Here is a 23,690-nt window from a genome sequence, read left to right as displayed (position 1 = left end):
CCAGTCTGGTCTTGAACTCTTTGCCTCAAGAGATCCTCAGCCTCCCAAAGTGCTGGGATTACAGGTGTGAACCACAGCATCCAGCCTAAAAAAGTATCTTGTATAAGTTTAACTTGTACAGATTCTGGGGGAAAGTTCCTTCCTCTGTATGTTGTTTTATCCTGTATGTCACATATCCACTAACGGAATTTAAATTTCCTATCTCACCAAAAGGTAGGTGAAATTAATGTAAATATTTATTTGACCCAATATATGCAAAATATTACCATTTCAACATGTACCCAATATTTTAAAATTATTCTATACATGTTTCTTTCATACTCTCTTCATAACCCACTGTGTATTTTACACTTACAATCCAAACTAGCCACATGCAAATGCTCAGTGGTCACATGTGACTCTTGACTCCCTACTGAAGAGGGCAGCTCTGGACATGTCAGAGGCTTTATCTGTTCAATATCTTCATTTTATAGATGAGAAAGCTGAGGCCCAGAAAGATGACGTGAGCCTCAGCAAGTTCATTAGCATGCACACTCCCAGTCTAAGGCCCTTTAGACATCTATTTTTGTTATTGTTATTCTTTTGTTAAAGCATGTGTTTCATTTTATTTTATGTATTATTATTATTATTATTTGAGACGGAGTTTCACTGTTGTTGCCCAGGCTGGAGTGCAGTGGTGCGATCTTGGCTCACTGCAACCTCTGCCTCCTGGGTTCAAGTGATTCTCCTGCCTCAGCCTCCTAAGTAGCTGGGATTATAGGCATGTGCCACCACACCTGGCTAATTTTGTATTTTTAGTAAAGACGGGATTACACCATGTTGGTTAGGCTGGTCTCAAACTCCTGACCTCAGGTGATCCGCCCACCTCAACCTCCCAAAGTGCTGGGATTGCAGGTGTGAGTCACTGCACCCAGCTTATTTTAAAGTAAACCAAATCCTGATTGGATGAACGACAACTTCTGAAAAATGTTACTGAGGAGTTAGTTCCTCAGGAGTTCTTTAATGAGGATTAATTATAAAATCAGCCACCAAACAGGCCAGGTGTGGTGGCTCACACCTGTAATCCCAGCACTTTACGAGGCCGAGGCGGGCGGATTACCTGAGGTCAGGAGTTTGAGACCAGCCTGGCCAACATGGTGAAACCCCGTTTCTACTAAAAATACAAAAATTAGCCAGACGTGGTGTCAGGCACCTGTAATCTCAGCTACTCGGGAGGCTGAGGCAAGAGAATGGCTTGAAGCGGGGAGGCAGAGGTTGCAGTGAGCTGAGACCGCGCCGTTGCCCTCCAGCCTGGGAGATAAGAGTGAGGCTTTGTCTCAAAAAAATAAATAAATAAAAAATAAAAAATAAAAAATCAACCACCAAACATGCCCCCACTATCATCAGGGTCTGTTGATGTAATCCTTCTTTGAGGGGAATGCCTGCTGTCCTGCACAGTCTACAGTTTTGGCCCTCAGCAGCCTCTCCGCTTGCTTGAGTACAAGCTAGTAATCGGAACCCAAGAGCACACCTCCCTCTAGAGGAGCAAACATTATTGCAAGGCCAATGAACAATGCCTATCGCAAAATTAAAATAGCACAGAGTAAAAGTTGCCTTATGAGATTATGATTCATAGAAAAAGCATACCTGATCTGTGTGATCATTGGCATTTTCAACCCTTTATTTATTTATGTATTTATGTATGTATGTATGTATGTATTTATTTAGAGATGGAGTCTCGCTCTGTCACCCAGGCTGGAGCACAGTGGCGCGATCTCGGCTCACTGCAAGCTCCACCTCCCGGGTTCACGCCATTCCTCTGCCTCAGCCTCCCGAGTAGCTGGGACTACAGGCGCCGCCACCTCGCCCGGCTAATTTTTTGTATTTTTAGTAGAGACAGGGTTTCACCGTGTTAGCCAGGATGGTCTTGATTTTCTGACCTCGTGATCCACCTGCCTCGGCCTCCCAAAGTGCTGGGGTTACAGGCATGAGCCACCGCACCTGGCTATTATATTTTTAATGAACAAGTCCTTTCAGGAGTTGTAATTCCAACCTGGCTGTTCCAAATCTTTTTTTTTTTTCAATAACAGAATTTTAAAGACGAAATGTTATGACCGTCTAGACCAAGTTGGACTAGATAACCCAATTCCCTCAATTTACAGATGAGCAATTTCACCCGAAAGGAAAGAGGTTTGCCCAGTTCCATGGCAGGTTACCAGTAACAGCCAAGAGGGACCTTGGACTAAAGCCGGCAACCCCATTTCCCTTGAGCAAGGTTGACAATGTCTACATGCAGAGGCAGCAGGAGACAACCTCCCAACACTGCTGTCATATTGGTACTATTTAAGGAAAAATTAGATTCGGCAAGACTAAGTACCCACTAGCAATCACACCAGTCCCGTGGGGCTGGGGCACTATTTCACGCCCTGTTGGAGGAAAGGATCATGGCAATGTCACTGTGGGAATTTGTCAGGCTGTCAAGTAGGCAGAGGTCTTGTTTAAACTCAGGGCCATCTCTTGGAATTAATAGCTCTTTAAATTTTTCAGCTATAAAGTTTGGGAAGAGATGACGACGTGTGAACACGTGTCCTGATTTCATAAAGCCTCCGGGCCGGGCGCCGGGGGGGCTCATGCCTGTAACCTCAGCACTTTGGGAGGCCGAGGCGGGCAGATCACGAGGTCAGGAGATCGAGACCATCCCGGCTCACACAGTGAAACCTCGTCTCTACTAAAAATACAAAAAAAATTAGCCGGGCGTGGTGGCGGGCACCTGTAGTCCCAGCTACTCGGGAGGCTGAGGCAGGAGAATGGCGTGAACCCGGGAGGCGGAGCTTGCAGTGAGTGGAGATGAAGCCAGTGCACTCCAGTCTGGGCAACAGAGCGAGACTCTGTCTCAAAAAAAAAGAAAAAAAAAAGCCTCCCATTTTCCCATTTTCTTTTTTTTTTCTTCTTTTCTTTTGCTCACTGCAACCTCTGCCTCCTGGGTTCAAGTGATTCTCCCCTCTCAGCCTCCTGAGTAGCTGAGATTACAGGCACCCGCCATCATGTCAGGCTAATTTTTGTATTTTTGTAGAGACGGGGTTTCACTATGTTGGCCAAGCTGGTCTTGAACTCCTGACCTCAGATGATCCACCTGCCTCGGCCTCCCAAAGTACTGGGATTACAGACTTGAGCCACCGTGCCCAGCCCCATTTTCTCATATATTGTGGTGAGTTAGGATTAACTCATTAGGCAATCTTTTTTTGGCTGAGCCCTTTGGATGATAGTCAAATGGTCTCACATGGTCAAAATTAAAATAGCAACATTCCTCGATTATCTTAGTCTAATTGAATCGTAGTCTAATCAGTTCCATTGGCTTGAGTGCCTCCCGCACCAAGGGTCAATGACAAAACAGGCTCTGCTGCAGGGTGTAGCACTTGAACCCACAGACCCGACTCCAGCTGCCATTGGAAAACATGGCCGCTGGTCACAGGGATGGTGTGATTAGAAGGTGCAGATCAACCCACATCGACTCCTAATTTTCATTTTTATGAATGTGAGGGGTGTGATCCATGGCTCGAATAGCCTGATCTTTGTTTAGGAAATACAACATATTACTCAGTTAAGTCTTTATTGGGCATTGACTGTGTTTCAGGCACCATTCTAGGAGCAGGGATACAAAAGAAAACAAAGAGAGAAATCCCTGCCCTTGTGGAGCTTACACTGTAGACAGAGGTGGAAGGTGAGGAAAGAGACAGGGTATATATAAGTAAATTCAACATGTGAGTTTAGTTTGTTAGAAGAGCTGTAGAAAAATAATGCAAGTGATCTGACAAGGATGTGGAGCCTTCGGGAAGCAGGCAGGATGGCAATTTCAAAGAGTGGTTAGGACAGGTCTCACAGAAGTGGTATAGTGTTTTTTTTTTTGAGATAGAGTCTTGCTCTGTCACCCACGCTGGAGTGCAGTGGTGCGATCTCAGTTCACTGCAAGCTCCGCCTCCCGGGTTCACGCCATTCTCTTGCCTCAGCCTCCCGAGTAGCTGGGACTACAGGTGCCCGCCACCATGCCCGGCTAATTTTTTTTTTTTTTGTATTTTTAGTAGAGATGGAGTTTCACCGTGTTAGCCAGGATGGTCTCAATCTCCTGACCTCGTGATCTGCCTGCCTCGGCCTCCCAAAGTGCTGGGATTACATGCGTGAGCCACTGCTCCCGGCCTTCTTTTATTTAATTTTTTTGAGACAGAGTCTCACTATCACCCGGGCTGGAGTGCAGTGGTACGATGTCGGCTTACTGCAACCTCTGCCTCCCAGGTTCAAGCGATTCTCCTGCCTCAGCCTCCCCAGTAGCTGGGATTACAGGCACACACCACCACGCCTGACTAATTTTTGTATTTTTAGTAGAGACAGGGTTTTGCCATGTTGGCCAGGCTGGTCTCGAACTCCTGACCTCAGGTGATTCACCCTCCTTGGCCTCCCAAAGTGCTGGGATTACAGGCATGAGCCACCGTGCCTGGCTGATACTGTCTTTTAAAACAGGGATCAGGTTGGCAAAATGAATTATATCTGCATTTGTTCAATATACAAGTTCTCTTACTGTACCCACTAATAGGATATAAATTTCAGAACCAAAAGGGCATTTCATGACATGAAGCTAGGTCATTACTGGCATTATAATTCTGCCTAGACCTATCTTCTTAGCCTACATGGTTAAACCTGATGCCTAGGCAAAAGAAGTTACCTAAAAGTAGTAAGTAAAATAACAAATATGTAGACACTTGTATAATATAGCACTACTATGTGATAAGCCATATTGAGTGCTCAATATACTTTAACACATTTTTAGAAAACGTTTTATTGGCTGGGTGTGGTGGATGTAATCCCAGCACTTTGGGAGGCCGAGACAGGAGGATTGCTTGAGTCCAGACACTCGAGGGAGGCTGAGGCAGGAAGATCACTTGAGCCCAGGAGGTTGAGGGTGCAGTGAGCTAAGAAGGTGCCACTGCACTCCAGCCAGGGCAAGAGAGTGAGACACTCTTAAAATTTGTTTTTAGGCCGGGCACGGTGGCTCAAGCCTGTAATCCCAGCATTTTGGGAGGCCAAGGCGGGCGGATCACAAGGTCAGGAGATCGAGACCATCCTGGCTAACACGGTGAAACCCCGTCTCTACTAAAAAATACAAAAAACTAGCCGGGCGAGGTGGCGGGCGCCTGTAGTCCCAGCTACTCAGGAGGCTGAGGCAGGAGAATGGTGTGAACCCGGGAGGCGGAGCTTGCACTGAGCTGAGATCTGGCCACTGCACTCCAGCTTGGGCGACAGAGCGAGACTCCGTCTCAAAAAAAAAAAAAAAAAATTTGTTTTTAAAAACCTTTTTGTTAGAGAAATTTTTATATACAAAAACAGTGAGAACAGTATTATGAATCCCCACATATCCATTACCCAGCTTTAGCAATTATTAACATTCTGCAAATGTTGCTTCATCTACTGCCACTTTTCTTTAGAGACAGGGTGGAGTATTCTAAAACAATCCCAGACATCCTATTCATAAAGACTTCATAGATACTCGGGAAGTAACACATTTTTAAGAAATGTAACCATAATATCACTATCATATCCAATAAAATGGATAATTCCTTACTACCATCTAATATATATTTCATTTTTAACTTCCTTATTTTTAAAACGCCACCCCCATTTTTTTACAATTGGTTTGATTTCATCAGGATCCAAATGCAGTACACAGCATGGGGATATGTGGTCTGAAACCACTTGTGCTTTTTTTTTTTTTTTTTTTGAGACAAAGTCTCACTCTGTTGCCCAAACTGGAGTGCAGTGGCGCGATCTCGGCTCACTGCAACCTCCACCTCCTGGGTTCAAGCGATTCTCCTGCCTCAGCCTCCCAAGTAGCTGGGATTACAGGCATGTGCCATCATGCCCAGCTAATTTTTGTATTTTTAATAGAGACAGGGTTTCACTATGTTGGCCAGACTGGTCTTGAATTCCTGACCTCATGATCTGCCAGCCTAGGCCTCCCAAAGTCTGGGATTACAGGCGTGAGCCACCGTGTCCGGCCTTCCCTTTTTTTTTCATATGGACTCTTCCTTATTCCAGATTTGGTTGTGTCCTCATAGGATCATTTATCCTGTTCCTGTGTCCTGTATTTCCTGTAAACTCCTAGTTATATCTAGTGGCCACATAGTTCAGGTTCAGTGTTTTTAGGGGCAGGTGAGGTATTTTGTAGACGGTTCTATATACTTCCTTTTACATCACAACAGGAGCACCTGCAGGGCTGGCTGCTCCACTTTGATTGACAAAGCAATGGGTTCAGGTACTATCAGCCTGATCCATCCATTGCAAAGTTCCCCACCAGCTCTTCTCAGCATCCTTCACAATAATCTATGAGGGAGGTAGTACTATTACTTCCACAGTGGTTACAGCATTTGCCTTCTTCATGGTGTCAGGGTCTGAGACCCTGATGCACCCAACCCCACAGTGGGAGGTACACCTGAGGTCCAGTAAAAAATAGACCCCTCTTCAGCTTTGTAGACGCCTCTGCCAAGGAAAACCCCGTACTATTAGCCATGGTCAACCCCACCGTGTTCTTTGACATTGCCGTCGACAGCGAGCCCTGGGGCCGCGTTTCCTTCGAGCTGTTTGCAGACAAGGTTCCAAAGATAGCAGAAAATTTTCGTGCTCTGAGCACTGAAGAGAAAGGATTTGGTTATAAGGGTTCCTGCTTTCACAGAATTACTCCAGGGTTTATGTGTCAGGATGGTGACTTCACACACCATAATGACACTGGTGGCAAGTCCATCTATGGGGAGAAATTTGAAGATGAGAACTCCATCCTAAAGCATCCAGGTCCTGGCATCTTGTCCATGGCAAATGCTGGACCCACCACAAACGGTTCCCAGTTTTTCATCTGCACTGCCAAGACTGAGTGGTTGGATGGCAAGCATGTGGTCTTTGGCAAAGTGAAAGAAGGCATGAATATTGTGGAGGCCATGGAGTGCTTTGGGTCCAGGAATGGCAAGACCAGCAAGAAGATCACCATTGCTGACTGTGGACAACTCGAATACGTTTGACTTGTGTTTTATCTTCACCCCCAGACCATTCCTTCTGCAGCTGAGGAGAGCACCCTCCACCCCATTTGCTCACAGTATTCTCGAATCTTTGTGCTCTTGCTGCAGTTCCCTTTGGAACTGTCCCATGTTTTCCTTGTTCCCTCCCACACCTAGCTGGATTGCAGAGTTTAGTTAAGTTTATGATTATGAAATAAAAACTAAATAACAACAACAACAAGAAGAAGACCCTTCTTCTCACCTTTCTGATTCCTGAAACACTCCCATAGTGCTCATGGTCATGCACCATAAAAAAAATAAAATAAAATAAACCCTTTATTCCCAACTCCTCTTCTGAGGGTTCCCTTCTCCTCACTGCATCTACACTCTGGCTGTCCTCTCGGGCGCCTCTTCACTGCTGCCCTCTTCTGCCCTGTGTCATCAGATGCCCACTCATTTCCCCTCCATCATGGGCATGGGTGATGTCCCCTCCTGCAGCGCACTACCTCTCGCTCTGAACATTTTAAGCTTGTCTCTGATACTCTCAAACCATGCCCATCAGAACTCGAATGACTTTCCACAATTCTGCCTCGGTCCTTGCCCTTCTGGCCTTCAGTGCTTTTATCTGCTAACCTACTACAGCCACTCACGCCTGTGGCTGTATCCTAGACACCGCCAGCAAGGGCAACCTCTATACTACGACTTCTAACACCCCATTCTCTCACCGCAGCCTCTCCAACTTAGCATTCTAGCATCCTGACTCCAACAATGTTTTGGCCCCAAAGTCACTAGTTTTTCACTGCCAAGTTATATGACTTATGCCAGATATATACTGTACAGAATTTGTAATGGCTACAAGTTCACCCAAAGATGACAAAAGTTAATCAGCCTTTAAACAAATCCAAACATAGCACCAATAAAAGGCAATGGAAACCTGTCTCCGAGACTTGGAGATGGCTCTGCTTTTCTGCTTTATGCCAGAAGAAACTCTTATCATTCTGAAAGAAAAAAAAAAAAAAAAAAGAAAGAAAGCAAAAAGGATTTTGTGGCAGTGAGGCTACTCTAGCTGTAAGGGCCACCTCCTCACAACCATGACCAGCCAGTAACCAAAGCAGGACGTGCAGTCACACAGAAAAAGAAAGCAAGCTGAAAACCAAAGTCAAGAATTCCACAAATGCAGTCAATATTCTCCAAATTCAGAGGCTTCTACACCACCATCAACTGGGACTAAGATCTCTGGAAGGCATAGATGCAAGACAGTAATTCTTTCCTTACAAAACTGGCTTTAATGATTTCACACCAATATTATGGTTTCCCCTGAAACACTTCAAAGCCTTCATGTCCAAGGCAACACAAACCCAAAGGGTATGAAAGTTAAATACTCCAACCAAAATGCAGGGAATGTGACACCGTAATCCCATGTAGGAGACAGAATGTGGAGAGTTCTTGGTTTTGATCCCTGTACCTGAAATCTTCATGGGAAACTATACTTAAGGAGAATGTGCTCACGCTGCCAATTCTTTTAGCTCTTCCATCAAAAAAGTAAACCTCAGAAATCAAAGCAAAGCTCTGAACATTCAAGGTCTTTATTTACGATGTGTATAGACCACTAGAAATTAGAGAGCTTATCAAGTTTTTGAAAATGAAAAGGATTTTTTAGAGATAGCATTCACAGCCTGACATTTGAGATGTCCTTAAATTTCATTTTTACCTGCATCTGGAAGAACTTTTATTTAATCTCTTTCTTTTCTGAGCCAAAAGGTTAATGAAATCAGTCACAAAACAGGATGGGCCCACAGCCAAGAAACAAGCTGCTGGCACAGAATTAAACAGAATACTCATGAAAAGGAAAGATCTCAAACAACTCTTAGTACCAAGCTATAAAGTTTTTCAACATCTTGGATCTGTCTTCATCAAGTTAGCGATAAAGCTGAAGAAAACCTGATGTTAGCCAAGAACCATGGATTCATACTTGATCAGACAGACCTGGGCAAAGATCTGCCACCATTCTCATTTCTCCACTAAAAGACCACATTCAAATGGTGGTGCTGGCCTGGAGTCGGGGTTCACGCCTATAATCCCAGCATTTTGGGAGACGAGGTGGGTGGATCGCCTAAGGTAAGGAGTTTGAGACCGGCCTAGCCAACATGGTGAAACCCTGTCTCTACTAAATATACAAAAATTAGCCAGGTGTGGTGGCGGGCACCTGTAATCCCAGCTACTCGGCAGGCTGAGGCAGAATTACTTGAACCTGGGAGGTGAAAGCTGCAGTGAGGCGAGATCGCGCCACTGCTCCAGCCTGGGTGACAGAGCGAGACTCCATCTCAAAAAAAAAAAAAAAGAAATGGTGGTACTTTCCGGCTGAGAAATATTCTATTCCTAAACAGGTTTATCAAAGGAGGAATGAGTGACAGCAGCATAGGAAAGAGCTGTAATTTTGTGCTTCAAATAAGTTATCTAGATTTCTCATAGCAAACTTTTAGAAACATCTGCATTATTTTGATGAATGAGAATAATCAACAAAACATGAAATCAGATATATCTACAACCACCAAAATACTGTCCCCAGCTTTGGGCCAACAGACCCAAACTTCACCTTTCCAAATAGAAAGTAACTGTACAACCAATAATCCATTAACCTAAAACCTGCCAAACAATCAAAACTCAATTGTTATCAAAGTCAGCAAGCAGCCCTGCTAGTTGTTTGCCTAAGATTAGGCTCCTTCTAAGCCTTCTGATGAGGACGGTCATTTCAGACAAGGTTGGCAAGAACACGATGAGTGGCTATTTAAACCAGCCACAGCCTTATGACCCAGAATCCAAACAAGGATACAGCCGTATCAGCAAGAGGGGTATCAAAAAAGCTTTTCTCAGGTTAGAATATTCATTACCAACTCTTGATGTTTTACAAGTCACTTCCTCCCAGTAGCAATGTAAGAGAATGAACTGCCCCACGATCCTGCTATCGCTACATCTGGTCAAGTGGCACTGATTCCAAACTTGGAAACTGCGTGAGATTCAGCAAAAGATAGCGCTGAGGAGCTTGACCTCCTGAGGCAAACATACCATATCAGAGAGTAAGACCGAAACAAACGCAAGAATTGGAAGATCCTGAAGATAAACTCCCCAGATGTGTGCAGGATTGATGTCTGCTTTTGCTTTTTCTTTCGTTGAGCTAACTGTAGACTATTTCATAGGGATTATTTCTGTGTTTCATTGAAATTATATTTCACATGTTGAACTTTAAAGTCAAAATAAACACAATAAAGAGCTCAAATGATTTCCCCCAGTAACCCAGTCAAATAAGCAGGACTGAACCTCAAGTTTCAGTGAAAACTAGGGGTTGGTTTTTGGAAATTATTTCTAAATGTAATGACTACAATAGTCACTTCTAACATAAAATGTACCATTAAAAAAACTCTATTGGTAATTTCTTTTAGTATCTGTGCTATGTTGCAATGTAAGATTTTATTTTATCTCACCCTCCTACCCTCCCCAAACCTGCTCCTACCCACAGTCTTTCCCATCACAGTAAGTGACAACTCCAGTCATCTCACTTGCTGCTCAGGTCAGAATCCCTGAAGTCACCCTTCAGTCCTCGCAATCTCATCTCTTCCCTTAGAGTGTGCAACCGCTTCTCACGTCAGCCACCACCCTATACCAAGCCATCAGTGTCTCTTGCTTGGGTTTACTTAAGTGAACATACCCACTGGTCTCCTACCCTTCCTTCCTGGTCGATTCTCCACAGAGGCCAGAGTAATCCTTTTAAAACAGAAGTCAGATCATATCACTCCCCTGCCAAAACCCTCCCACAGCCGTACACTATCTGATGGCATCGACTACTTTCTCCCTTGATGATGGTGTTCGGCTCTGTTTCTGGAAGATGTCACGTACACTCCTGCCTCAGGGCTTTGCAGCTGCTGGTTGCTCTGCCTGGCATGTTCTTCCTTCCTGTTATGCACACGATTCACCTTCTTCAAGTATTTGCTCAAATATCAGCCCTCAGTAAGGCCTTTCCAGGAACCCTATTTTAAACTGCAAACTCCTGCATCTATAGGTGCCCTCTCATCTCTGCATTATTTCTCTCCACAGAATTTATCATCTGCTGATACACCACTTTTTACTTATTTTGGTTAATGTCTTATCTTCCTATCAAAATGTAAACTACTCAAAGGTAGTAATTTTTGCCTAGTTTGTTTTCTGCTGTATCCCCAGCAACTAAAATACTCAAATGTTTGATGAATGAATGAATATGCCAAATGACCGAACGTAACAAACTTGATGAACTGAGAGGTCCTAGCTCCCAAAAGAACATTAAAGATGAAGTGTAAGAGCATTACAAATGATCACCAATACACACAAGGGCAGAGGTGCAGTGAGTGATTAAATCAACAGCCAGCTGAATTGTGAGTGAAATTCCCTTTACATAAACATGGCCTTAAAATCAGATGACCTCAGATGGGTCTCTGGTGTGTACAAAGAAGCAAAACCAATTTTCCCATGAGTGCCTCTGGATACTCATGTAAGAGTTATTGATATTGACTACATTTAAATATTTATCATGCTTCCAAAAACATATTTGTAAGAGAAAAACATATAAAAATAAAAATGTACAAAGTTCTTTATTAAAATAATAGCTTAAATAAATCCTCTGTCAACACCAGAGTCAGTGACTGGATCTAGACTCTAGAGCTTAGAGCTTTTTACATAATTACATGAAAACACTGAATCTGTCTTCACAGACAGACATGATGACAATTTGGTTAAAATCAATAAGCCATCTTCCAGACGCAGCTTAGAGTTCAGGCGAGAAAAGTAACTGATGACAATGACTGTACATAAATGGTTCTCGTTCTATTTGCCTTTTTTCGTCTTGGCTGTCTTCTCCTTTCTTTTTTTCACATGTTTAGGAATTTTGTTTTTTCTTTTCTCTCTCTGGGCTTCCTTGACCATCTTTTTTCTTTCCTGTAAAAAGCAAACAAAAAAGCCAAATTTCATTCATTTGGAGTATGCATTTTTTTGTTTTTTGTTTTTTTGTTTTTTAGACAGGGTCTTGCTCTGTTGCCCAGGCTGGAGTGCAATGGTATGATCACGGTTCACTTCAGCCTCCACCTCCTGGGCTCAAGCAATCCTCCCACCTCAGCCTCCTGGGTAGCTGGGACAACAGGCGCACACCACCACACCTGGCTAGGTTTTTTGGGTATTTTTTGGTGGAGATGGGGCTTCACCAGATTGCTCAGGCTGGTTTCGAACTCCTGGGCTCAAGTGATCCATCCACCTCAATCTCCAAAAATGCTGAGATTACAGGCATGAACCACTGCACCCACCTGCAGTATTCTTCTTCTTATTATAACTAAATGAAATATACACACAGAAGAAGAAAAGTGAGTGTAATGTAAAACAAAGAAAATAAAATGATTATGGGTTGGTGGAGAACTTGGGGTGAAAATTGTCTTTGAGCTTGTTCTTTTTAGAGACAGAGACTCACTCTGTCACCCAGGCGGGAGGGCAGTAGCAGCATCATTGTGGACTGCAGCCTCAAGCTCCTGGGCTCAAACAATCCTCTTGCCTCAACCTCCCTAGTAGCTGAGACTACAGGCATGAGCCACCATAACTGGCCTTGAGCTTCCTTAATAGAAATGTGAAGACAGCCAAACAGAAATATCCCTAAGAATGTTAGTAAATGTTTGCAAATACTTTTCTTTACAAGTTCCATATTCTAACAGAAACAGACATTGGAAAGAGACAAAATATGTGTTTCCAGTAGACATACGAGAAAATATGCTAGCAGCTGAGTATGTCCCTCAGAAGTCTTGGGACCCACATTGTATATGGTTTAAAGGATTAGACTAAGATGGAATAATAATAGTTACATAGCATTCAGTGAGCAGTGTCTCTTATGTCTATGGCTAGGAATTAAAGAAATACAAGAGTCCCTTCTTATCCATGGGGGATATATGTTCCAAGACCCCCAGTGGATGCTTAAAACAGTGGATAGTGCCAAACCCTATATGCACTATGTTTCTTCCTATATATACATACCTATGATGAGGTTTAATTTATAAATTAGGCACAGTAAGCGATAATAACTAATAATAGAATAGTAACAATGTACTATAATAAAAGTTATTTGAATGTGGTCTTTCTCACTCTCAAAATATCCCACAGTATCATACTCATATGACAGTAGCTTATTCATTGGCAGATGCAGCCTCTCTGGTAATTTTTCTGTTTAGTCCAAACCTATTCCTGAACCTGTTTATTCCTTACAGTAAATGGCCTGGTGTCACTCATTTCAGGGGAACTCTTGTTGAAACCTCTGAAACCTTCGTATAGGCTCAATGCTTTCTGGTGCAACATGGTGCCGTCAACTGGAAGATGTTTTTGTTTACATCTTTCACCCTTAAATTTCATGCCTTTTCCATCTTAACTAAGCACTTATCACATACTGTGGCCCTAACTTTTGCAGTTTGGGATGAGATAGCAAAACCAGCACAAACATCTTTTTCCTTCTCCACAACGTCACGGATAAAAGATTCTCATCATAGATCTCAGCAACTTCATATGATTCTTTTCCTTTTCTTATTTATTTTTTTGAGACAGAATCTCACTCTGTCACCCAGGCTGGCGTGCAGTGGCATGATCAGCTCACTAGAACCTCAAACTTCTGGGCTCAAGGGATCCTCTTGCCTTAGCCTCCCAAGTATCTGGGACCACAGGTGCTCATCATCAATGTTTTAACAGACAGGGTATCACTCTGGTGCCCAGACTGGTCTGATCTGCCCTCTTTGGCCTCTGAAAGTGCTAGGATTACAGGCATGAGTTCCTTGCTAAGTCAAGAATGGTCACCTTTCCACTTAAAGGAAGAACTTTATGGCTTCTCTAAAGCACACCTGAAATTCCAACATCACTACTCTTGTAATTTATGGACATTATTAAGCAAAGTAAGGGTTACTTGCACACAAGCACCACAACATTACAGCCGCTGAACTGATAGCCAAGAAGGCTACTAAGTGACTAATGGGTGGGGAGTGTGTGCCACGTGGTGATTCACATCCCAGGCAGGATGGAAGAGGACGGCATGAATTTCATCACACTACTTAGGACAGTGAGCAATTCAAAACTTATACATTGTTTATTTCTGGAATTTTCCATTTACTATTTGCAAACCAAGGCTGACTGCTGGGAACTGAAACAGTAGAAAGTGAAAGCACGGAAGCGGGGACTATTACACAGTCTTTCAGATTCCAGAAACATCAAGCTGGGCTATAAGTCCCCCTGAAATGGTTCTTCAGTATTTACCCTGAGTCAACTCTAACATCACTTGTACTTCATATGAAATGTACTGAATTTAGTGCGTGCTCTCTCTAGGCAATGCCCAAGGTGCTCTGATGAACAGTCCAATCTTGAGATAACGTTACCACCAAAAGTCAAGTTCACACCTAGGTATTAAAACTGTAATTAGAGGTACTTATCAATAATGTTTTCAGCCATCACAATCTAGCTAGATCCTTGAGCAAAGAGAAACAAGAGTGGCTGTGCTCCCACACTAAGGAAGAGGGGAATGTATCTCATTGCTTACTTTTTTATCAACGTCAGGGCCCGTGCTGTGTTTCTTGGGGCGGGCATGGTCTCCCTGCTCTTCAGAGTCTGTGTCAGAGCACTCAGAGCTTCCAATATCTTCTGAATCAGAACAAGTCCTTTCCTCCACTTGATTTTCTAGGAGTGCAGGGACCTTGAAATTATTAAAGAACCATGTTATTCTAAACCATGTAATTCTAAACAACACATAAGCCAAGTTATGTGTTGTTGTTAAATGTGTTAATGCCAGAATTCAGATTTTAGGCTCGCAAATATATGTTAAAAACTAACATCTCGTACTGAAACATTAAAACACCAGAATGAACATCAGGAGGGAAACATGAAAGTAGCCACTCCAAGTAAGGCTCAAGAACATACCCAAATGAAGGAACCAGGGCTTTACTGCGTGACCTAGACCAACGACAAAACTGTTCTGCTTCTTTCAGCTAATCAGGGTCATTTAGTTGGGATTGGGAAAGAGGCAAAATATACACAGAGGTAGAAAATAAAGATTTATACGGATAACTTCACAGCTGTTTTCTTGTGAACCACATTTCTAGCAAATGAGAGGGAAAACAATATTCAAAGAAGAGAAATTTTCATTACTTCCTGAAATTTAGCAGTTGTTTAATACAGTGCTTCCCAGCAGTTTTTAAGAGTGAGGTTTCCTTTTTATATGGAAAAAAACAGATCTTTAGAAGTCAATTGTACAAGATTTTCTAGCTTGCTGCAATAAAATCTTCATGCTCTGGAATCCAAAGCATAACTTCCTTATGACACCTGTTATTATAACTTAGAAATGCAAAATACCAGAATTCCCCTAATTCAATTCTTTCCACAGAAAAGACATGATTTTAAGAAAGCAAACTGTGATCCTTTAAGTCTTCAATTAGGAAGACATGAAGAAATAAAGATTGCTTTTATGACTGCCTAAGTTAGAATTATTTAATCCCTGCCCTTCTAAAATGTAAAACAAAACAAGATTGTTTTAAGAAAAAAGAACATTACAGGAATCCAGCACAGCAGGATTGCTGAACTCATGAGATTGTTCTTTAACAAGTAATATCCTGGTAGGAGACCACATTCCACAGTTTTCCTAAGCTGGTTGTAAAAACCATCAAGAAGCACAATGGCTATCATTAATAACTCCACAAATGACAACTAGAATACAAAAAGATAAATACCTCACCTGCAAGCACAGAACAATTCAGAGACAAAGAAAAACAATTTCCAAATTTCAGTGCTATGTTTAGAAAGAACACAAAAACGGCATTTCTGAAGATGTCCACAGACTTTGAAAGCAATTATAAAATTTTAACAATATAAAATAGCATTTAGTTCTAATAATATTAAATAATAAAAACAAACAATATGACTAGAGTTTTATATCCTTTATAAGTGTTTTCACATAAACAAACAGTAACACATGTTCTTCATACCTTCTGAACTCCTGACAAATCTTTCTTCAATCCGGTGACAGTTTGGTATAGAATCTTATAACCAAAAGGAAAAAAAAATAAGGATCAACATAAAACTAGAAAATGAAATATGCATACTGTACTACTAAGAACAATGTGGGTTAAATAACATCTCCTATGATTTTATAAAAAGGTATCTAAAATTAATCTCACTGTAACACAGAAAGTTTATAATATTATTTCTGTCTACCAGATCTACTGGCCAAATCCAAATCCAACCACCACCTCATAACCTCATAGTTGTTTTCTTTTTTTTTTTTTTTTTTGGAGACAGAGTCTTGCTTTGTCGCCCAGGCTGGAGTGCAGCGACATGATCTTGGCTCACTGCAACCTCTGCCACCAGGGTTCAGGAGATTCTCCTGTCTCAGCCTCCTGAGCAGCTGGGATTACAGGCGCCTGCCACGATGCCCAGCTAATTTTTGTATTTTTAGTAGAGACGAGGTTTTACCATGTTGGCCAGGCTGGTCTCGAACTCCTGACTTCAGCTGATCCACCCACATCGGCCTCCCAAAGTGCTGGGATTACAGGCATGAGCCTCCGTATCCAGTCTTTTTTTTTTTTTTGAGAGACAGTCCTGCTCTATAGCCCAGGCTAAAGTTCAATGGTGCAATCTCAGCTCACTGCAGCCTCCGCCTCCCGCGTTCAAGTGATTCTTGTGCCTCAGCCTCCCCAGTAGCTGGGATTACAGGAGCACACCACCATGCCTGGCTAATTTTTGTATTTTTAGTAGAGACGGGGTTTCACCATATTGGCCAGGTTGGTCTCGAACTCCTGATCTCAAGTGATCAGCCTACCTCGGCCTCCCAAAGGGCTGGGATTACAGGTGTAAGCCACTGCGCCCAGCCTACCTGGTAGTTTTTACAGATAAACATTTGCAATCAATTTGAAGATAGCAAACACAAAATTTGAGCCCCAATTAAGCGAAATATTATCTGCCCCACATCGAATAATTCCACTGTTCTTTAGTATACTTGTATTACATAAAAGTGTATTCAATTATTACTAAAGTATTTCTAATTTCACGAATACAAATTGAGGGTGAAGTTTTTTCTCTCTTGTTACATAAGGACCTACATAATCACCTTAATTCTATTTCTTGGCTTACAAAGCTGAAAATATTTACTATCTGGCCCTTTACCAAAAAGAAATTTTTCCTGAATGATGTATGTTAAAGAAATATATGTTAATGGACCTCATATAATAACCATTAATAGCCTAAACTTCTATCCAAATCTTGTTTCTACAATTATAACTTGTTGGACTCATTCAAATGTGTTACCTCCTCTCATAAATTCCAATGAATTCCCTTTACATTCACTGTGCACACAAGTTAACACAGTTAGTCATCTTGCTAGCTCAGAAGCCAACATCCAAGATTAGGGGAACTTAAAAGGCCCAAATAGGTTTGGGACAGTCCCCTACTACTTTTGAAGAGCTTCTTGCTATACACCAACCAATCTACTTACATTATCTTGTTGGGCATTCACGGCCATGTCCTCTTCCTTCAATTTCATAATTAGGTCCATATCCCTCTCATAATGTTTTACTTCATTTAAGGTTCTAGGAATATATGCTCGCTTAAACACCTAACAGAGAGGAAAAGCAAAATCAAAACTGTTATTCATATACTTCTCACATTCACACAGCATACTCCTCCATCAGGTTACAGGGGAGTCTATATATTCATTCATCCACAACACTGATGCTTGGCCAAGCTGTCTGCACACACTGGTGTCCCATCTGCGATGTGGTGTCCCAAAAGTAACACTGCTAATGAGAGAACACTAAATTTTGCATATGACTTATTTTAAGGAGGGGAAAAAAAAACAACATTAGAGCTGATTCAAGGTTATCCTTAGAATAACACTTCTCCTTCATTTGTGTTCCAAAAAGCTTTTCTGAGCAGGAGGGAAAGGGGTGGAATGACAGTTGGCAAGCGCTGAGTGGCTGTGCCTTACAAAACACACCCAGCTGCTACAGTGAAAAAGGTGGAGAGCTGCCGACAAACACAGGGCACCTCACAGGCAACCATGAAGAGTTGTGAGAATTTTTTAAAAAGGCTACTATGGCTCCCTCAAAAAAAACACCCTGACTCATTTTTATCAAGGCATAATATTTAAAATCTACAACATTTCTAGAATCAATACTTAAGTCATTTAAAAACTCACATTTGCAAACTAAAAACAGGCTTTTCCTTCTTGACTCCTATAACCTAACAGACTCTTAAAAAATTTTCTCCATCTAGGACAATGGGCTAACAGGTTGCTGAGTGGACCAATACAGTGAAATGGAAACTATCCAACTTGGCTCACTTAAATCATTTACCATAATACATCTCAAGGAAATATTACCATCATTTGAAAAAGCTGCTTATGTATTTAAATCACGTTTATGCTCTAGCAACATAAAACAAACAAACAAAAAAACCTCAAAACACAAGTGTTTCCAAAGGCTGTGAACAGATAATAAATTCTACCTCTTCATCCACATGATCTTGGCTAGACCTTTCTTCCTTGGTCCTTTGAGATGCTATTTCCATGGCCTTGGAAAGAAAATAAAAATGACTTTCTTTTACATTCCAACTGCAGAAAACACATCCATGTTCCAGTTTTGGTATAAACTTGTTCTAGTCTTTGTAAGTATCACCTCCTCACACTTATGAAAGCATTTAGTGAGTTCTAATGGTATAAGTTACTTTTCTAGCACAGACCTCACCAAAAAGGCTGCCATCAACCCAAAGGTAACAATAAATCAAACTCTTCTAGTCTGGGGAATCCCTAGCTTCCCCTTTTTCAAAAGTTATGCTACTTTTACTAAATATAAATAATTAGCTTTTGCATTTAGTAAATGCTGTAGCATTTACTAAAGGAATACAGAGACCTAAAGAATGAAAGAACCATTCCTTAAATCCTGAGCAGTGGGCGAAGGGAATTGCAAAGGCGGCTGGCTGTAAATCCGGAATATACGACTCTATTGCTGCTGCAGTATAAACCGCCAAAGAAAGCTCTCTGAGCAAACAATGACTGAAACGAGGGTGACAAAGATTCCAAAGGGTTCTTTTGGTTTGTAAAACTGAGTGTCTGTTCTCTTCTCTATATAGAAGAAAGGAAAAAATAGTGGGAGCAGAGTTTTTCTTTTTTTTAAGTTTAGACATGAAAATCAGTGCTGACCTGCGCGTGGTGGCTCATGCCTCTAATCCCAGCACTCTGGGAGGCTGAGGCCGGTGGATCACCTGAGATCAGGAGTTTATGACCAGCCTGGGCAATATGGTGAAACCCCATCTCCACTAAAAATACAAAAATTAGACCAGGTACAGTGGCTCACGCCTGTAATCCCAGCACTTTGGGGAAGCTGAGGTGGGCAGACCATGAGGTCAGAAGTTCGAGACCAGCCTGGCTAACATGGTGAAACCCGTCTCTACTAAAAATACAAAAATTAGCCAGGCATGCTGGCACGCACCTGTAATCCCAGTTACTCAGGAGGCTGAGGCAGGAGAATAGCTTGAACCCGGGAAGTGGAGGTTGTGGTGAGCCAAGATCGTGCCACTGCACTCCAGCCTGGGTTACAGAGTGAGACTCCATCTCAAAACACACACACACACACACACACACACACACACAAACACACACACACACACAATTAGCCAGGAGTGGTGGTGGGCTCCGGTAATCCCAGCTACTGGGGAGGCTGAGGCAGGAGAACTGCTTTAACCCAGGAGATGGAGATCGCAGTGAGCCGAAATTGCACACTGCACTCCAGCCTGGGTGACAAGAGTGAAACTTCGTTGAAAAAAAGAAAAAAAAAAGAGGCCAGGCACGGCGGCTCCTACTTATGATCCTGGCACTTTGGGAGGCCGAGGTGGGTGGATCACCTGAGGTCGGGAGTTCAAGACCAGCCTGACCAACATGGAGAAACCCCATCTCTACAGAAAATACAAAATTAGCTGGGCATGGTGGCGCATGCCTGTAATCCCAGCTACTCGGAAGGCTGAGGCAGGAAAATCGCTTGAACTCAGGAGGCGGAGGTTGTGGTAAGCGGAGATTGCCCCATTGCACTCCAGCCTGGGCAACAAGAGGAAACTCCATTTCCAAAAAAAAAAGAAAAAAAAGTTGAGGAATAAAAATGACATTTATTCCATTTAAGATGTGATTGCCTACTATGGGCCAGATATTGGGTACTTGGCAATACACAAAACTCCTGTTTCATAAAAGTTCACAATTGAGGGTGACAGAATTAAGAACTTAGTATAATAAGTGACACGATGTGACTACTTCTATTATAGTTATATGAGACTATACCTATGAAGACAATTTCTGCTGAAATCCCCCTCCAAAGAGCTTTCTAACCGGAGCTTTAAAGTTCATAAGGCAGAGCAAAGTTGAGCAAAGGCAGAAATGGGAAGGTATTACAAGGAAATGGAAAAAGAGGAAAAGGCACGATAAAACATGAAAACCTGGCCAGGCACGGCGATTTACGCCTGTAATCCCAGCACTTTGGGAGGCTGAGGCAGGTGGATCACCTGAGGTCAGGAGTTCGAGACTGGCCATGGCCAACATGGTGAAACCCTGTCTCTACAAAAATACAAAAATTAGGTGGGCATGATGGCATGTGCCTGTAATCCCAGCTACTCAGGAGGCTGAGGTGGGAGAATCACTTGAATCCAGGAGGTGGAGGTTGCAGTGAGCTGAGATTGCGCCCCTGCACTCCAGCCTGGGCAACAGAATGAGACACCGTCTCAAAAACAAACCAACCTGAAAACCTATGTAGGGGCATACATGCCATGTATTCAAAACTGATTCAGAGACAAAAATAAAAATAGATAAACTGGATCGCATCAAAATTTAAAACTTCTGTGCATCAAAGTTTGCAATCCAGAGTGAAAAGACAAGTCAAAGAATGGGAATAACTATTTGCAAATCACGTATCTGACATATCCAGAAAATACAACTACAACTCAACAAAGAAAACTCAAACCCGATTTAAAAAAGACATGGGGCTGGACGCTGTGGCTCATGCTTGTAACCCCAGAACTTTGAGAGGCCGAGAGAGGAGAAAGTACTTAAGCCCAGGAGTTTAAGACCAGACTGAACACAGTGAGACCCTGTCCCAGCAAAATGAAAAAGAAAAAGAAAAACTGGCTGGGTGTCATGGTGTGCGCCTATAGTCTCAGCAGGCTGAGGCAGCTGAGGCAGGGGAACTGCTTGAGTCTAGAAGGTTGAGGCTGTAGTGAGCCAGGATTGTACCACTGTACTACAGATGGGTGACAGAGAGACCCTGTCTCTTAAAAAAAAAAAAAAAAAAAGACATTTCTCCAAAGAAAATATATAAATGGCCAAGAAGCACAGGAAAAGATGCTCAACATCACTAGTAATCAGGAAAACACAAACCAAAACCATAACAACATACACCCGACACTCATTAGGGGGTCTCTCATTGTCAAAACAAAACCAGTAACAAAATAATAGGTGTTGGTGAGGATGTGGAGATCAATAAGTGCTGGTGAGGATGTGGAGTGATTAACACCCTTGAGCACTGCTGGTGGTAATGTAAAATGGTGCAGCCGCTATAGTAAACAGTATGGTGGGTTCCTCAGAAACTTGAAAATAGAAATACCATTTGATCCAGCAACTCTACTTCTGGGTGTATATTCAAAAGAACTGAAAGCAGGGTCTTGAAGAGATATTTATATATCCATGTTCATAGCAGCATTATTCAGAATAGCCAGAAAGTATACGCAACCTGTATGTCCATCCACAGATGAAAGGATAAACAAAATGTAGGATATACATACACTGGACTATTATTCAGCCTTAAAAGAAGAAATCCTAGGCTGGGCACGCTAGGCTCATGTCTGTAATCCCAGCACTTCGGGAGGCCGAGGCAGGCAGATCACTAGAGACCGGGAGTTCAAGACCAGCCTGGCCAACATGGTGAAACCCCATCTCTACCAAAAGCACACACATCAGCTGGGTGTAGTGGCTCGCACCTGTAGTCCCAGCTACTCGGGGAGGCCAAGGTGGCAGAATGGCTTGAACCCAAAGGTGGAGGTTGCAGTGAGCTAAGATCGCGCCACTGCACTCCATCCTGGGTAACAGAGTGAGACCCTGTCTCAAACAAAAAAAGAAGAAATCCTGTCACATGCTACAACATGGATGAACCTTGAAGACATCATACTAAGTGATATAAGCCAAACACAAAAAGACAAATACTATATGATTCCACTTACAAGAGGTACCTAGAGTAGGTGAATTCACAAAGACAGAAAGTAGAATGGTGATTGCTGGAGGATGGGAAGTTGTTATTTAATGGGTACAGAGTATCCCTCTGGGATGATGCAACAGGTGTGGAGACAGATTGTGGTGATAGTTTATACAACAATGTGAATGTACTTAATGCCACTGAACCATACATTCAGATGGTTAAAGCAATAAGTTTTATATTATGTCTTTTACCAGAATTCTAAAAAATTATATATTCAGAAAGGCCTCTGAGGCCAGAAGTGGTGGCTCACACCTGTAATCCCAGCACTTTGGGAGGCTGAGGCAGGTGGATCACTTGAGGCCAAGATTTCAAAACTAGCCTGGGCAACATGATGAAACCCTGTCTCTACAAAAAATACAAAAATTAGCTGGATATGGTGGTATGTGTCCGTAGTCCCAGGTACTCAGGGGCTGAGCTGGGAGGATCACTTGACCCTGCGGGGCAGAGGTTGCAGTGAGCCAAGATTGTGCCACCATGCTCCAGCCTGCGTGACAGAGCGGGATCCTGCCTCAAAAAAAAAAAAAAAAAAAAAGGAAGAAAAGGAAAAAGAAAAAGAAAGAAAGGCCCCTGAGAAACAAGGGAAAAGAATTAATGACCAAAAAACTGACAGTTTTCTTACCAAACTTTCACAGACTTTGAGAGTCTATGTAATCTTGCCAGATAATTAAAGTAAAAAAATCTTGGCTATCAAGTTGACTCAGAGAGGAAAGGAAAAAAAAAAAAACCTGGCTTTACCATTGGCTGTTGGCTGTTTTGCTATATTTTTGATTCTTCATCTGCTAAGTAAGAAGGAAAAGGTGTCAGGAAGCTGTCAAAATGAATAAACTACACTATGCAATCTGGGTCCCTCAGAAGTGTCAAGCAAATGCAATTACTGGTTAGCATCCCAAATCCAAAAATCTGAAATACTCCAAAATCCAAAACTTTTTTTTTTTTTTGAGATGGAGTCTCGCTCTATCGCCCAGGCTGGAGTGCAGTGGCCAGATCTCACCTCACTGCAAGTTCCGTCTCCTGGGTTTACGCCATTCTCCTGCCTCAGCCTCCCGAGTAGCTGGGACTACAGGCGCCCGCCACCTCTCCCGGCTAGTTTTTTTGTATTTTTTAGTAGAGATGGGGTTTCACGGTGTTAGCCAGGATGGTCTCGATCTCCTGACCTCGTGATCCACCCATCTCGGCCTCCCAAAGTGCTGGGATTACAGGCTTGAGCCACCGCACCCGGCCCCAAATCCAAAACTTTTTGAGCACCGACACGATGTTCAAATGAAATGCCAAATGGAGCAGTGACAGTTTTGGATTTTGATATTTCAGATGCTCAACTAGGGTAAATACAAGGCAAATATTTCAAAATTGGAAA

General features: G+C 42.5%; 2 protein-coding genes across 3 annotated transcripts in view; one reads left to right on the top strand and one right to left on the bottom strand.

Moving 5' to 3' along the window:
- Positions 1 to 6,519: 6,519 nt before the first annotated feature.
- On the top strand, positions 6,520 to 7,070 carry LOC117086693 (peptidyl-prolyl cis-trans isomerase A-like). The gene has a single exon (XM_033216146.1). The coding sequence runs from the start codon at positions 6,537 to 6,539 to the stop codon at positions 7,038 to 7,040; it is 504 nt and encodes a 167-aa protein (XP_033072037.1). The 5' UTR covers positions 6,520 to 6,536; the 3' UTR covers positions 7,041 to 7,070.
- Positions 7,071 to 11,285: 4,215 nt separating this feature from the next.
- The window catches only part of RIOK1 (RIO kinase 1), a 30,069-nt gene continuing 17,664 nt past the window's right edge, over positions 11,286 to 23,690 (bottom strand). For both annotated transcript variants that reach the window (XM_033216144.1, XM_033216145.1), the window contains 5 exons: positions 18,552 to 18,617; positions 17,542 to 17,661; positions 16,037 to 16,090; positions 14,599 to 14,751; positions 11,286 to 11,981 (listed from right to left, as the gene is read on the bottom strand). In XM_033216144.1, coding sequence (XP_033072035.1) covers positions 11,871 to 11,981; positions 14,599 to 14,751; positions 16,037 to 16,090; positions 17,542 to 17,661; positions 18,552 to 18,617 — 504 coding nt within the window. In that variant the 3' untranslated portion in view covers positions 11,286 to 11,870. The remainder of the gene's footprint in view (positions 11,982 to 14,598; positions 14,752 to 16,036; positions 16,091 to 17,541; positions 17,662 to 18,551; positions 18,618 to 23,690) is intronic.

Source organism: Trachypithecus francoisi, unplaced genomic scaffold, assembly GCF_009764315.1.
Source record: "Trachypithecus francoisi isolate TF-2019V2 unplaced genomic scaffold, Tfra_2.0 Lachesis_group10, whole genome shotgun sequence".
Taxonomy (NCBI): domain Eukaryota; kingdom Metazoa; phylum Chordata; class Mammalia; order Primates; family Cercopithecidae; genus Trachypithecus; species Trachypithecus francoisi.
This window is presented reverse-complemented; position numbering and strand designations above follow the sequence as displayed.

Bases quoted from the DNA above. Each gene is read 5' to 3' on its own strand.
- LOC117086693 (XM_033216146.1), top strand. From the start codon at position 6,537: ATGGTCAACCCCACCGTGTTCTTTGACATTGCCGTCGACAGCGAGCCC.